Source organism: Apodemus sylvaticus, chromosome 9 (assembly GCF_947179515.1).
Source record: "Apodemus sylvaticus chromosome 9, mApoSyl1.1, whole genome shotgun sequence".
Taxonomy (NCBI): domain Eukaryota; kingdom Metazoa; phylum Chordata; class Mammalia; order Rodentia; family Muridae; genus Apodemus; species Apodemus sylvaticus.
In genome coordinates, this window is record NC_067480.1 from 80,746,654 (window position 1) to 80,761,172 (window position 14,519).

General features: G+C 52.7%; 1 protein-coding gene across 2 annotated transcripts; it reads left to right on the top strand.

Moving 5' to 3' along the window:
- The first annotated feature begins 110 nt into the window (after positions 1-110).
- On the top strand, positions 111-14,207 carry Klc4 (kinesin light chain 4). Of its 2 annotated transcripts, XM_052192087.1 has the most exons (17): positions 117-217; positions 1,074-1,146; positions 1,728-1,991; positions 3,710-3,940; positions 4,811-4,892; positions 5,405-5,624; positions 6,000-6,087; positions 8,141-8,242; positions 8,385-8,558; positions 8,894-8,993; positions 9,162-9,214; positions 9,393-9,463; positions 9,672-9,780; positions 12,344-12,484; positions 12,762-12,877; positions 12,990-13,053; positions 13,774-14,207. In XM_052192087.1, exons 3-17 carry the CDS (start codon positions 1,734-1,736, stop codon positions 13,822-13,824), a joined length of 1,860 nt encoding a protein of 619 aa, XP_052048047.1. In that variant the 5' UTR covers positions 117-217; positions 1,074-1,146; positions 1,728-1,733; the 3' UTR covers positions 13,825-14,207. The 2 variants fall into 2 exon arrangements, with proteins under 2 accessions (XP_052048046.1, XP_052048047.1); XM_052192086.1 differs by lacking the exon at positions 1,074-1,146 and having other exon boundaries at positions 111-217.
- The last annotated feature ends 312 nt before the right edge of the window (positions 14,208-14,519 follow it).

Genomic DNA, 14,519 nt, shown 5'->3' on the forward strand with positions numbered 1-14,519 from the left:
AAGAGGCGGGCACAGAACTGCAGCGCCGCAGGATACACGCTTTCTTTCCTCCCTAAAGAACAAGTTCTTAACCAATCATCGGAGGTTACTGATGCCACGTGACTGAAAGACAGTCTCCGCCCCTCAGAGCCGTCAAAACAATTGCCTCGAGCGGCAGCCATGATAAATTTAAAGGGGCAGTACCCACCAAGGCGGCAGCCGGACCAGCAGACTGCAGGTGAGTCTTTGGGAGTGGTACCCCTGGGGCTAAGAATTACACTAAACTCTTATTCCCACATTCCGGGACAAATGAATAAGTCGCTTCCTACTAAGCTCACAAAACTTTAGACTGACTCAAAAACTCCGCCTTCCCCCACCCTCCGCGATTCTTCCCCGCCCCTCGGCGTCCAGACAGACTGTAGGACAACCTGCCCCGCCCCCTGTGGGAGCCCCTGACTCTGTGACCTCGAGCTTGTCTGCTGACGGGTCTTGGCCCGCGAACTCTGCCCTCACTCACTCAGCCCTTCCTCTCCTCAGCCCCTTGACGATCTTACTCTGTCCTCACCCTCCACCCTCAGGGCAAGTTAGGAACCTTAGATACTTCTAAATTGTAGGCCCCCAGGCTTGGGTAGCTTGCTTTCAGCGCCTTTCTCTGTGACCCCACTGTGCTTAGCAGATCTGCTATGCTTCCCTGAACCATCCGGCACTTGAGAGGCACCTTAAGGTGCCTGTTAGGTGATTATGTCAGACAAAGCCATGAAAGAGGCTATTGCAGTAATCCTGTTGGGAATCCTAACCAGGTCTCCCTTCAAAGCCCTTCACAGGCACACCACACCCCTTGCTGCAGGTCTCAGATTAAATCGGTCTTTCTTTCCCTTATTGGGAGAAAGTAACTCCTCGGAGCTGGACTGAGGAGATTGAGTTAAGGAAGAAGGGACATTACTGAAGAACCCGTAGGCTGAAGGAGGGAGGGTGTTTGTCCTGGGTGGGGCTCTGTGCCAGGTCCTCTGAGAGGCTGTGAGGTGGTGACAGAGAAGGGGTGGGACTGCTGGACTTCTGGACTTTGGGCAGTACAAATCCTTCTGAATCCTTAGTTGCAGGTCAGAGTTTCTTCCGGGCTCTGGCCTGGGAGGCACCCGAAGCCAAGGGCTTCTGCTCTGTACGCAGGTAAGGAGACTTCATGGATATGCTTTTGAGGAAGTAGGAAGACAGTCTGAATTCGGGGGGGGGGGGGGAGTTGGCAATGAGGCTGGAAAGGAGCTGGGTAGGTTGGGAGGTGCTGGCCTTAGTCCTGTTGCTGATGCAGCCTGAAGACCTTCAGCCTTCCAGAGCCCTTTAATGACTGTTTCCTCTCCCTACCCCCAAACCTGGGTCCTTCCCCTTTATTGGGACACTGCTTTCTGCACAGCGCTTCCACACACCCTCACTGATGCTTACAATGCTTCAGGTCCCCTGCTTCCTTTTGCAAAGCCATGCTCTCTCTCCAACTGCCAAGTCCTAAATTCCTCTAGCTCCAAGCCCTCCTGATTGTTCTACAGATCTTTATCCAAGTTAATTCCTCTGCCTCACCTTCGTTTTCCGGTGAGTGCCGCGGCCGCGGAATTTCTCCTCTGTACCGCGTCTCTTTCGTCAGCTTAGCCACTGGGTCTCCCATACTTTTTTCCTTTCGGGTGGATGTCTGCCAATCTCTAGTAGTGTGTGTGTGTCTTTCATCTTCCCCACCTGAACTCTGTGGTGTTTCTCTTTAGCCTAGGATGTCAGGCCTGGTGTTGGGGCAGCGGGATGAGCCGGCGGGGCACCGGCTCAGTCAAGAGGAGATCTTGGGCAGTACCCGGTTGGTGAGCCAAGGGCTGGAGGCCCTACACAGTGAGCACCAGGCTGTGCTGCAGAGCCTGTCCCACACCATTGAGTGTCTGCAGCAGGGAGGCCATGAGGAGGGACTGGTGCATGAGAAGGCCCGGCAGCTGCGACGGTCTATGGAGAACATTGAGCTGGGGCTGAGCGAGGCTCAGGTAAGAGTCAGGGGTGATCCCAGGTGCTTCAGTTACCTGATGCAAGTTTGGGGTCACCTCGTCCTAGAAACTTGGATTTGTTAATTCATTAAGTGACTACCGTGTGTCAACTCTTCTACATGCCACAGGACAGTTCCTCTGGAGCTGATATTGTAGCTGGGAGAGGTAGCAGGGCACGGTAAGTAAGTAAATGATTGACTGTGCCAGAGTGATCATTGCTAAGGACAGAACAAAGACAAAGAAAGGAGGGAAGGGGCTGGAGAGATGGCTCAGGGGTTAAGAGCACTGTCTGCTCTTCCAGAGGTCCTGAGTTCAATTCCCAGAAACCACATGGTGGCTCATAACCATCTGCGATGAGATCTGATGCCCTCTTCTGGTGTGTCTGAAGACAGCTATAGTGTACTCATGTGCATCAAGTAAATCTATAAATCTTTAAGAAAGGAGGGAAGGAGGAAGGGGATACAGAGCTGTCCTGAAATACCTCACTTAAAAGGTGACATTTGAGCAAAGAGGGTGAGGAAGGAAGCCGTGGGATAAATGACCTCAAACAGGCAGGACAGGTGCACAGGCCTTGCTTGGAGCCTGGCTCCTGGATTTAGTGATCCGCAGGGCTGCTGTGGCTTTCTGCAGGGTGCACAGTGAGTGCGGGCACAGAGTAGATAGCTCAGGAGGAGGGGGGGGGGTGCCACAGGAGATACAGATAGTGTGGAGCCGACAGGTCGTCCTAGGGTTGAGAGAGACAAGAGCTGTTGGATGTCTGAGGAGTGATGGGATTCGGTCTGGGATGATCGGCTCTTTGGGTGAGAGCAGAACTAGAGACTGCGGGCAGAGACCAGGGAGGCCTGGGGCGGGCTGCTGTTGTCTGTGTGGGAACTGGCAGCTTGGTGTCTAATGGGCATGGTGATAGCTGGGGTAAGAGTATCTATTTAATTTCATTCATTCATTTATGAACGTATTCACTTACTTTATATATATGAGCACACTGTCACTGTCCTCAGACACACCAGAAGAGGGCATCAGATCCCATTACAGATGGTTGTGAGCCACCATGTGGTTGCTGGGAATTGAACTCTGGAAGAACAGTCTGTGCTCTGAACCCCTGAGCCATCTCTCCAGCCCAAGTATCTCTCTTTTCTAATGCCTTTCACTTATTTTATGTGTATAGGTGTTTTGTCTGCATCTGTATCTATAAATTTCTTGTAATCCTTGTATGGAGGGGCCAGAAGAGGCCATTGGATCCCCTGGGACTGCAGTTACAGGTGGTTGTGGGCCAACGTGTTGGTGCTAGGAATTGAATCCAGACCCTCAGGAAGAGCAACCAGTGCTCTTAATCACTGAGACATCTCTGCAGCCCAGTATTTCTGGACCTGTGGGTTGTAACCCTTTGAAGGTCAAATGATTCTTTTACAAGGGTCACATATCAGGCATCTTGCATATCAGACATTTACATTCTAATTCATAACATAGCAATATTAGTTATGAAATAACAATGAAATAATTTTATGGTTGGGAATTAGCCAGAACTCGAGGAATTGCATTAAAGAGTCACAGCATTAGGAAGGCTGAGAGCCACCGCTCCAGCCCCTCAGAGTATCTGTTTATGGTAGATCTCTTGCCACTCCTGCTAGTTGCTCCCTCTCCGTCATTTCCTGGGAGGCCACCTGTCCCCTGGATGCTCTTATCCAAAAGCCTGGAGCTCATGTGATGTTCCCACCTAGGTGATGCTGGCTCTGGCTAGCCACCTGAGCACTGTGGAGTCTGAGAAGCAGAAGCTACGGGCCCAGGTACGGCGGCTTTGCCAGGAGAACCAGTGGCTCCGGGATGAGCTGGCCGGGACTCAGCAGCGGCTGCAGCGCAGCGAGCAGGCCGTGGCTCAGTTGGAGGAAGAAAAGAAGCACCTGGAGTTCTTGAGGCAGCTGCGGCAGTATGACGAGGATGGACAGAGCATGGTGAGCGTGTGAGCCAGGCTTTGCTGGGACCGTCCCACCGTCCCACCATCCCATAGGAAACATCAATGCTTAATGTGTTCCCATTTGGAAGATTTTATTTTCAGCCTTGATACCAACTCCAGATAGCAGCAGGGGAAACAATCTTAACTTGTTCCATCAACCTACATTCCATGTGTACTTGCCTGGAGAGTGGGGCGAAAATTCTTGTTCCCAGTAACAGCGTGTTTATTTAAGTAGGGTAGAAGTTGTGCTGGATTTTCAAGGATTAGGTGGGGAAAGAGGAGCTTTCGGGCCCGGAGGAGGTATTATAGCTAAGACTCCAGGGCTAGCGTGCTGTTCTGTCCAGGGACGGTGAACAGATGAGTCTGATTGGAGGGTTTGGAGTCTCTGTCTAAGGCTGCCATCCCTGAAGAAGAAAAGTACATTTTCCATTGTGGAAATGTATTAGACAGTAAGGGCTGGGCCCCTAAGCCCACACTGACCAAAGGGAGATGGTAAGTCCAAGGCAGAGCTAGACACTTTGGGTACGTGTCAGTAAGAGCAGACAGGCTCCTTCCCCTCAGGAGAGACAGGAGAGACATATAATCAGTGTAAGTGCACAGGGATCGCATGGCTATAATTACAAGAGGTGAGTATTAGAGAGAGGGAGAATAGGTGTGAGAGAGAACTTTCTGGATGAGAAATGGAGTTACTCGAGTCTGTCTATGAAATCCCTGGCCTTTAGGGACCTAGGAGGCCTGGGCATGACTGGTCAGCTGCTGGTCTTTGCCAGGGACAGAAGCTTCCAGGCCAATGGGTTGGTGGTTTTGTGGCTTAGGAAAACCCCTGAAGAGGTCATTGGGGTCTGGCATTCTGTCCCTTTTCTTCCAGGAGGAGAAGGAGGGAGATGCTACCAAAGATTCCCTGGATGACCTCTTCCCCAATGAAGAAGAGGAGGACTCCAGCAACGACTGTGAGTCTGCCCGCAGGGCTGCAGGGGAGGGCAGCAGGAAGCTGCTTCAAGCTGTGGTCCAGTCTGAGTAGGATCTCCACGTCTAGACATAGGTTCTCCGCTTTGGAGACTAGGCAGATTCCAGACTAGGACTCGAGTCCCTCCCTCCCTGGTACCGCCAGCATTTAATGCGTGTGCTGGGCACTGGGATTACCAAGATGAAAGTGAATTTGAAGTCTAGCAGAGAATAACCCTGGGCTGGAGCCACATGGATTCCTCAAGCCTTTCATGGTTTTGCTTTGCTGGATACTTCTAGCAGATGTTAGTTGAGTGACTTACTGAGCGAATAAATAGGATTGCGATGGGCACAGGTGCAAGGGTGTGGTTAAGGGAACAGCAGTGGTGTAGAGTCTGCTTTGAGAGCCTGGTGGGGAGCAGCCAAGAGACAGAGGGTGGGCAGAGGAGAGGGCAGGCAGCAAGGGGAAAGGAGGAGTCCTCTGAGGAAATGCCCTGTCTTTTTTGGGATGAGTTAGTGTCCCGTGGTCAGGGTACTGCAGCAGCCCAGCAGGGTGGATATGAGATCCCGGCAAGGTTGCGGACCCTGCACAACCTGGTGATCCAGTATGCAGCCCAGGGTCGCTATGAGGTGGCTGTGCCACTCTGCAAGCAAGCGCTAGAGGACCTGGAGCGCACATCTGGCCGAGGCCACCCTGACGTGGCCACCATGCTCAACATCCTGGCCTTGGTGTACCGGTGAGCACCTCCTCGGTCCTCCGTGGTCTACAGCAGCCTCTGTCCCACCTTCCGCTCCTTTGTCTGCGGGGGTGGGGGGGGCACATCCTCACCTCCTCCAATCCTGAACCCCCACCTCAGAGAATACTCATCTCTCAGGCTCTCTGTTTCCCTGGCCTCTCTGGACAGAGTGTGTGTCTCATTCTGATTGTGCCTCCTGTTTCTGCGGGCTTGTGGCTTCCTCTTGAGATGGCAGTGTCTGCAGCCTGGCTTGTCGTGAAGTTCTCTTCCTGCCTTCCCAGGCTCTGAGTGTGCCTCAGTCCTCTGGAAGGAAGGGAGGAAGGCGATGGCTGGGGACAGATCCGTGCTCACACAGTCCCTTCTGCTGCTTTCCAGGGACCAGAACAAGTACAAGGAGGCGGCTCACCTGCTGAACGACGCCCTCAGCATCCGGGAGAGCACCCTGGGCCGGGACCACCCAGCCGTCAGTATCACCCCCCACCCTGCTGCCTTGGCCTCTTAGTCCTCTGCGTGCTGCCCTTAGCCCACTCACCACATGCTTAGGACGGACACTCGAGAGCTTTCAGGCTCCATCTAGTGAACTCAGTGGTTCTCCGTTCTCTGAGGCCCAGTGACTCCTTTTTATGTTGCTTGCATTTTATATTAGTGTTTAGTAATTGTACAAAATAACAGGTTTAACTGAGACATTTTCTTTCAAAAAGTCCTTTTCCGTTTATTTTATGTGTCTGGGTAGTTTGCCTGCAGTCTATCTGTACACCATGTGTGGACAGCGCCTCTAGAGGCCAGAGGAGAGCATCACATATGGCTGCCGGGAAGAGCCTCTCCCCAGCATGTGCATACAGTTCTCTGGTCACATCTGTCCTTCCTGAGTCCCCTTTCTTGAGGCACTTTCCCTCATGGTTTTTTTGGAACCCAGGGCCTTGCAGTGTTAGAGCAGCAGTCTCCCACCGAGCTCGCACTCCGCGAGGCAATACACCTGGACCTTCGACTCTTTTTATATGACAAGTGTTTTTCTTGGAACTTAACTTACAATTATTATATCCTCCCTATACTTATAACCCCCTGAAATGTAATGAGACAGCACTCTAATGAATATAATAGAGAATATAATGAATACGAGATTTTAATTTTTGATTACATAATTCACACAATACAGTGTAAAAAATAGCTGAGTACAATTTCCTAGAAAATATAACAAAATGATCTGATGTTGAACAGAGAAACACTGTCTCGAAAAAAAAAAAAAAGAACATGATGTTGGCTTTATAGCCATGCTAAGACAAAAGGCAGAAGTCATATGGATAGCATTTGACTGCTAACATAACAGCTTTTTCCCATATAGCCCTGGCTGTTTTGGAACTTGCTATGTAGACCAGGCTGACCTTGAACTCACAAAAATCTGCCTGCTTCTGCCTTCTAAGTGCTGGGATTAAAAGCATGTGCAGCATGCTGGCCTGAAATGCAATATTATTATAAGTACTCACAGGTTATTTTTATTTGTATAAAAGAGGAAGAGTCGAGAAATTTGGGCTGGCAAGATGGCTTAGGCAATAAAAAGGCACACTGCCAGGCCTGATGACTTGAGTTCAATCCTCAAACTTACATGGTGGAAGGAAGGACACACACACACACACACACACACACACACACATGTATATACATACATATTTAAAAGTTTGGAAAATAAAAAGTTGGTAGCCTGAGATGTGGCTCAACAAGAGAGTGTACTGCTCTGACAAAGGACCTGGCTTCGGTTCCCAGAACCCACATCAGGTGACTCAAAACATCTGGCACCTCTGGTCTCCCATGATACATCACACATACACACACACACACATGTCATTAAGAACTCTTTTAAAAGATAAAGTTCTAGAAAACAGCTTTGAGTAGGGACAGTGCCAAGTATTCGAAGGTTTCCCAAGTTGAGACAATGAGCTTTAGTTCTTAGGAACGAGGTGACCTTGTGAGAACATTTCCCTGTGATGTCCCGCTAGCTAGGCAGGGATGCTGCATCTTCACAGCACCGGGCTCTTCACCTCCTCCCAGTGAAGCCAGGGCTTTTGCCTCTTGCTCACAGGTCCAGCAGGGGGTTCCAAAGTCTCCAGAGTCCTATAACACACGCACAGTACCCATGGCTTTCCTGTTTTCCTTTGCTAAAAGCCCTGGAGTGCAGCCAGAAAACCATCAGAAAATGTTTCAAAGTCCCTCTAGAGGGCGATACCCTCACCCCATAGAGCTTCAGCCATTCTGTGCATCGATTCTCTTTCCAGACTTTGGCTCTGGTGGGTGGTACAATGTCTTGGTCTGTCTGTGTCCTTCTTGAGGTTACTAGAGGGGACGTGGTGGTGGTGGGGTTATCCAGAGGTCAGAGGATAACCAGTTTGCTGGGGTCGGTTCTCTCCGGACCCTGTGAATTTGGGTCCTTGGCCTTGGCAACGAGTGTTCTCCCTGCTGTGCCATCTGGAGGCTCAGCCTTTGCAGAACTGGTGTGTGATGGGGTTGGCCTTCCTTTGCAGGTGGCTGCCACACTCAACAATCTGGCTGTACTGTATGGCAAACGGGGTAAATACAAGGAGGCAGAGCCACTGTGCCAGCGGGCACTGGAGATCCGAGAGAAGGTGCCCACCTCCTTCCTCCTCCTCCCAGCCCTCTCCACCCTCCCCTTGACAGGCTTCTTCCCTTCTTCCCACTTTTCCTTCTCCTTGTCATGCGCACGCACACACATAACCATCATCCATCGGCTCCTTCGCGCATCCTCAGGTCCTGGGCGCCGACCATCCAGACGTGGCAAAGCAGCTGAACAACTTGGCCCTCCTCTGTCAGAACCAGGGCAAGTACGAGGCAGTGGAGCGCTACTATCAGCGGGCACTAGCCATCTATGAGAGCCGGCTCGGGCCGGACAACCCTAACGTGGCTCGGACCAAGAATAACCTGGTAAGGAAGGAGAAGACCGGAGGGTGGGAGTCGGGGAGAGGAAGGCCTCCCACGTGGGTCCTGGACTCAGAAAGCATAAGAATGGAGCACACTCCTTGGCCACCTTGGTGCCTGTCTGTAGGCTGCCTCTGAGGATGGAGGGTCTGCTTCATTCTGCTGTCAGAGGTTCCCAGTCGCACTGGGAGTTGGGCAAGAATAACTTTAACCCTGCAGCGAGAACAGCTTGAATGAGTAGGGTCTCTGATGACACACACCAAGAAGTGGAGCTGCCTGAGTCTGGCTGAGGCCTGTGTCCTTCCATCTCTTGATCCTGGGTTTCTGTTGTTGTCTCCTAGGCTTCCTGTTACCTAAAGCAGGGCAAGTACTCTGAGGCTGAGACGCTATACAAAGAGATCCTGACCCGTGCCCATGTGCAGGAGTTTGGATCTGTGGATGGTGAGTGGTAAGGTCTGGGAGCGGGGCTAGATCGGGGACCACACACCCTTCAGGCCAGGGACAGCCACACCCCTTCAGGCCAGCTTGGTTGGTCTGTGGTTTCTGGATCCCCACATAGTGCCCAGGTCTGTTCTCTTACAACATCCTCATGCACTATCTCACCCTCAGATGACCACAAGCCGATCTGGATGCATGCTGAGGAGCGGGAGGAGATGAGCAGGGTGAGAGATACCTCCCCGCCTGCCGCCTGCCGCCTGCCGCCTGGCCTCCCAGGGCCTCAGCCTGTCTCAGCAGTTCACTCCCTTGCCTGGCCCTCAGTGCACAGTGCCTTTCCTGACCCAGCCTGCACCTTAGCCCGTGCCCACCCGACTCCTAGCATCTTTCTGTTCTCGTCCCCAGAGCCGGCCCCGTGAGAGCGGCACGCCCTATGCAGAGTATGGAGGGTGGTACAAGGCCTGCAGAGTGAGCAGGTGCGCTGCCAGGGGTCAGAGGTGGAGTCTCTGCGGCTCCTATGGCCAGCCTTCTTCCCTCCCACCTCCTCAGCCCTTTCTCTGCCCCTCTCCTGTCCTTTTCCGTCCTTTTGTTCTATAGCACTTAAATGTATGCACGGCCTGTGTGTGCTTGGCAAGTGCTCTGCTGCTGGGCTGTGTGCTCCATTGCTGTATCCTTCTCCTGCAGCCCCACAGTGAACACTACTCTGAGAAACCTAGGCGCTCTGTACCGGCGCCAGGGAAAGCTGGAGGCGGCAGATACCTTGGAGGAATGTGCTCTGCGCTCCCGGAAGCAGGTCAGAAGCCCCTACAGGGCAGTGGTGCATCGCTGTAATCCTGGTGCTTGGGAGGCTGAGGTAGGAGGGGTTCCAGGCTAGCCATGGTCTTTACCAAGATCCTGTATCAGGGATGGCTAGCTTAGCAATTAAGAGCACTTGCTGTGGTTGCCCTGAGCTCAGGTTCAGTTCTCAGCACCCACATGGAGCAGCTCAGGACTGCCTGGAACTCAAGTTCCGGAGGATCCAATGGTCCCCAGCCCCCATGGGACTGCATGCATGTGGTGCGCACATATCACCCAGGCACGCTTTTCCTCCATCTGTAGACCAGCTTAAAACTCAGAGACCTGCCCGCCAGCCTGCTTTCCAAGTGCTAGGATAAAAGGTGTGCATCACCACGGCCCAGCCAATAAATACATCTTTAAAAAAAGACCCTGTCCCAAAGAAAAACAGAAGTCCAGATGGGAGGGCCATAAGGGGGAAGGGCCTGGGGACAAGGACTCAAGGGACCACTCGGGCTTCTTGTGCATGTGTGGAGAGGGGACCAAGTCTTATGGCTGTGGTGGTTTTTTAAGAATGTTTATCACTCACTCGGGCTGGAGAGATGGCTCTGCGGTTAAGAGCACGGACTGCTCTTCCAGATGTCCTGGGTTCAATTCCTAGCAGCCACATGGTGGCTCACAACCATCAGTAAGGAGATCTGATGCCCTCTTCTGGAGTGTCTGGAGACAGCTACAGTGTACTTACATACATAAAACAAATAAATCTAAAAAAAAAAGAAAGAAAAAAAAAAAGGAATGCTCTCACTCCAAACTTGCCCTTTGTGTCGGGGTAAGATGTAAGATTTCCTTCATAGCTGGTGTGGTGGCTTGTGCATGTAATTCCAGTACTCAGGGGGCCGAGGCAGAGCAATTACTGTGAGTTTAGGGCAAACCTGGACTGCATGTAGCTTAAGCTATGAAGTAAGGCCTTGTCTCAAAAAAAGAAAACAAACTAGCGTAGTTCTGAGCTGACTTAAAAGTGGCCGTTCACTCTGGGCCGTAGCTACTACATCTAAGTCTGTAAGGATGCACCGTAGCCACACAAGGCCAGTCTGTGCAGTGCAGTCGTGGGTGAGGTGCATAGTAAGGAGGGGAAATACTGTCCCTGCAGTGGCTGCTCACAGGGAATAGAGCGAGCTGCATCCGGGGCTTAGGCAGCGGGAGAGCCCGGCTCCTTCCTCTCACTTTTTTCTTAATTTATTCTCCTCTCTATATTACACCCCAACTGCAGTGTCCCGTCCTTCCTCTCCTCCCATCCCCTCCCTCCCCCACCTTCATTTCCCTTCAGAAAAGAGCAGGCCTCCCAGGGATACCAACCAAACACAGGGCACAGACCCTCAGATCAAGGTTGGACAAGACAAGGCAGTATGAGGAAAAGAGTCAGAGATGGCCGGCCTCTGCTCCCAGTGTTAGGAGCCCCACAAGAACACCAAGCTACACGACCCTAGCATGTCTGCAGAGGACCTCGGGAAGACCCACGCAGGCTCCCTGACTGTCGCTTCAGTCTCCGTGAGCCTCTATGAGCCCTGGGTAATTGATTCTGTGGGCCATGTTCTCCTCATGTCCTGGACCCCGCTGGTTTCTACAGTCCTTCCTGCCCCTCTTCTGAGGGACTCATGAGCTCTGCCTGATGTCTGGCTGTGGGTCTCTGCATCTGCTCCCATCAGTCGCTGGGTGAAGCCTCTGGTGATGATGATGCTAGGCTCCGGTCTACAAGCAGAACATACAGCATTCATCATCTCATTGCGTTTTTTCCCAGTCTTGTTTGATTCTATCCTAGGTCTCTGAACATCCAGCCTCTGGTTCCTGGCCCTCCAGGCAGTGTCAGGTGTGGGTGCCCACTCAGGGCATGGGTCTCAAGCTGGACCAGTCATTGGTTGGCCACTCCCACAAGTTCTGCACCACTTCTTCCCCAGCACGTCTTGTAGGCAGGACAAACTAGGTTGAAGATTTGTGGCCGGGTTGGTGTTCCAGTCCCTGCATGTTCCAGTTATAGAAGGTGGTTCAGGCTCGGTGTCTCCCAGCACGAGGAATCTTAGCCAGATTCCAGAGAGTTTCCATTGTACAGGGTTTCTAGGTCACCCCGGAAATGATCCTCAAGTCCAGTCTTCTCTCTCAGTACTCATTCTTTTAAAGATTTTATTATTTCAGCCAGGCGGTGGTGGCGCATGCCTTTAATCCCAGCACTTGGGAGGCAGAGGCAGGTGAATTTCTGAGTTCGAGGCCAGCCTGGTCTACAGAGTGAGTTCCAGGACAGCCAGGGCTACACAGAGAAACCCTGTCTCAAAAAACAAAACAAAACAAAAAAAAAGATTTTATTATTTCACATGTGTATATGTATGTATGTGTGTTATTTTGCCTCACATGCGTGCAGTGCCCACTGAGGTCAGAAGAGGGCACTGGCTCCCCAGCTATGCAGTTACAGGCCTTGTAACTTGTGAGCTGCCATGTAGTGCTGGGAACTGAATCTGTATCCTCTGGAAGAGCAGCCAGTGCTGTTAGGACTGGGCCATGTTCCTAGCATCTCCTCCTCTTTCTTCCAGGGAACTGACCCCATCAGTCAGACCAAGGTGGCGGAGCTGCTTGGGGAAGGGGATGGTAGGAAGAGCATCCAGGAGGGCTCCGGAGACAGTGTGAAGTTCGAGGGAGGCGAAGATGCCTCCGTGGCTGTGGAGTGGTCAGGGGTAAGTCTGCTCACTGCCACCGTCCTGTCCCCTCTTGCTGGGCACTGAGAATGTCTGAGGCTCTCCTTCTCTGAGTTTGCCTAGGGTATTAGTCAGGCAGTCTCTACCAGTCAGCATCTGTTCAGGCCTATCCCTGGGAATCTGCTCTTGACAAGGCCATTATTTTCCATCACTGGGCTTCAGAGATGGGGACGTGTGCAGCATAAATGGCAGGAATGGACATAGAAGCTGGGTGACATGGAACCTTGAGCTCTCAATGCCCATCTCTTCCCGATAGGACGGTAGTGGCACCCTCCAGAGGAGTGGCTCTCTGGGCAAGATCCGGGACGTGCTTCGTAGGAGCAGTGAGCTCCTGGTGAGGAAGCTCCAAGGGACGGAGCCGCGGCCTTCCAGGTACACCACCAGGCTGAGCCATGCGTCCTGGCCTGCAGCTCCTCTTGGTACTGGAGAGATGACCCACAGAGGAACAGAGGGCTGGCCTCACTTCTCTCCTTCTCCCTTGTAGCAGCAACATGAAGCGGGCAGCCTCGCTGAACTACCTGAACCAACCCAATGCAGCCCCTCTCCAGGTGAGAGTGCTGAGGGTCACCCTGGTGCCCAGGGAGCGAGGGAGGACTCTCCAGGCAGCCCCAGGGGCAGCTGGGAAGGTGGAAGACTTACCATAACTCAGGTGCCTGGAAGACTGGAGCTCTTCGGGAGTCCGCCTGACAGCGTGGTGTCAGAGGTGCTCGGCACCAAGAGACAGTGGCAGTGGTAGGCGCTAATCCCAGAGCTGGGGAAGCAGAGGCAGGTGGATCTCTGCGTTTAAAGCCAGCCAGGTGTACAGAGTTCCAGCATGGCCAGGGCGACGCAGAGAAACCCTGACTTGAAAGAGGGGAGAGAGACAGAGAGACAGACACAGAGTTTCTAGTCAGACAGTTCAGTCAGAATTAATGAGTGGCCACTGGTGCTCGAATGACAATGACGCAGAGCTGCTGGCCCTTCACATATGGTCGTACTCCTTACCTTGAGGTCGCAGGGAGGAAAGGAGAACAGTATGAGGTCTCCCTAGAGAAAGCAGCAATGCTGTTCCGACGCAGTGGCCTCTCGGATCGGATCAGTCCACTCAGAACAAGCCAGCATTCCTGGGTTTCTTCCCCGGAGCTCCCCCAGCAGCCTGTGTCTAAGCAAAGTCCTAGAGCTTAGGTTGGGGTTAGAGAGTCCATCTTTGGTCCACAGAGAGTGCCATCTCTGTGGGACAGGCAGACTCCAGGAGTTGGCAGTGATGCGTGACTGGTGGTCTCTTTCAGGTCTCCCGGGGCCTCAGTGCCAGCACCGTGGACCTTTCTTCAAGCAGCTGACATTCAACTCCCTCTTCCAGTCTGCTGGGTCCCCACAGCCCTCACAGCATTCCCCATGGCTCCAGTCTCTTCCCCAACTCAATAGGATGGTGAAGAAGAGGCGGTTTGTGTGGAAGATTGCTGCTTCTAGGGTCTAGGCTCCTTCCCGGGAACCGCCCTTCGGAAGGGCCCTCAGGATAATGTGCTCTCTGCTTTGGAGTCCTCTAAAGTAGCTGACTGAGGCTCCCAAGGTGGGGAATGGTGGGTCTGCACCTCAGGGATGCGCCTGCTGCTGCCTTTTCTGTCAGTTTGGGGCTGGCCAGCTGAGCTGCCTTGTCCTGGCCTCCTTCCTCACTTCAGGTCCACGTATTTCACTGTTTCTTTAATAAATGAACCAGGTAACATTTTGTGTTTTGAGTCTTGACTGAAGACTGTTAGGGCCCTTCCCAGAAGGACGAGGGCAGTGGTGGGAGTGCAGGACTGTTGAATTCTTGGCTTTCTTGGTTCCGGCCGCGTTTGTACCCTCTTCAGCAGGGCCGGGAGGAAGGCATCTGGGGGATGGGGAAAGAGGCGCACAAGAAGAAGGTGCTGTGGCCTGGGTTGTCAGGGACATGTGGTGGCCATGTGGCAGGACCCTGGAGTCCTGGCGCCACTTCTGCCTGTGAGGCCCTCTGTGGCTTCCTTCCCTCCTCCCAGCTGCTTGGGGGAAGGGAGGT

What these genes read in the sequence shown, in the direction of transcription:
- Klc4 (XM_052192086.1), top strand. Translation starts at nt 1,734, where the DNA reads ATGTCAGGCCTGGTGTTGGGGCAGCGGGATGAGCCGGCGGGGCACCGG. An exon ending in GGAGTTTGGATCTGTGGATG is followed by an intron (nt 8,994 to 9,161) that starts GTGAGTGGTAAG and finishes TCTCACCCTCAG; the next exon opens with ATGACCACAAGCCGATCTGG. An exon ending in CCAATGCAGCCCCTCTCCAG is followed by an intron (nt 13,054 to 13,773) that starts GTGAGAGTGCTG and finishes GGTCTCTTTCAG; the next exon opens with GTCTCCCGGGGCCTCAGTGC.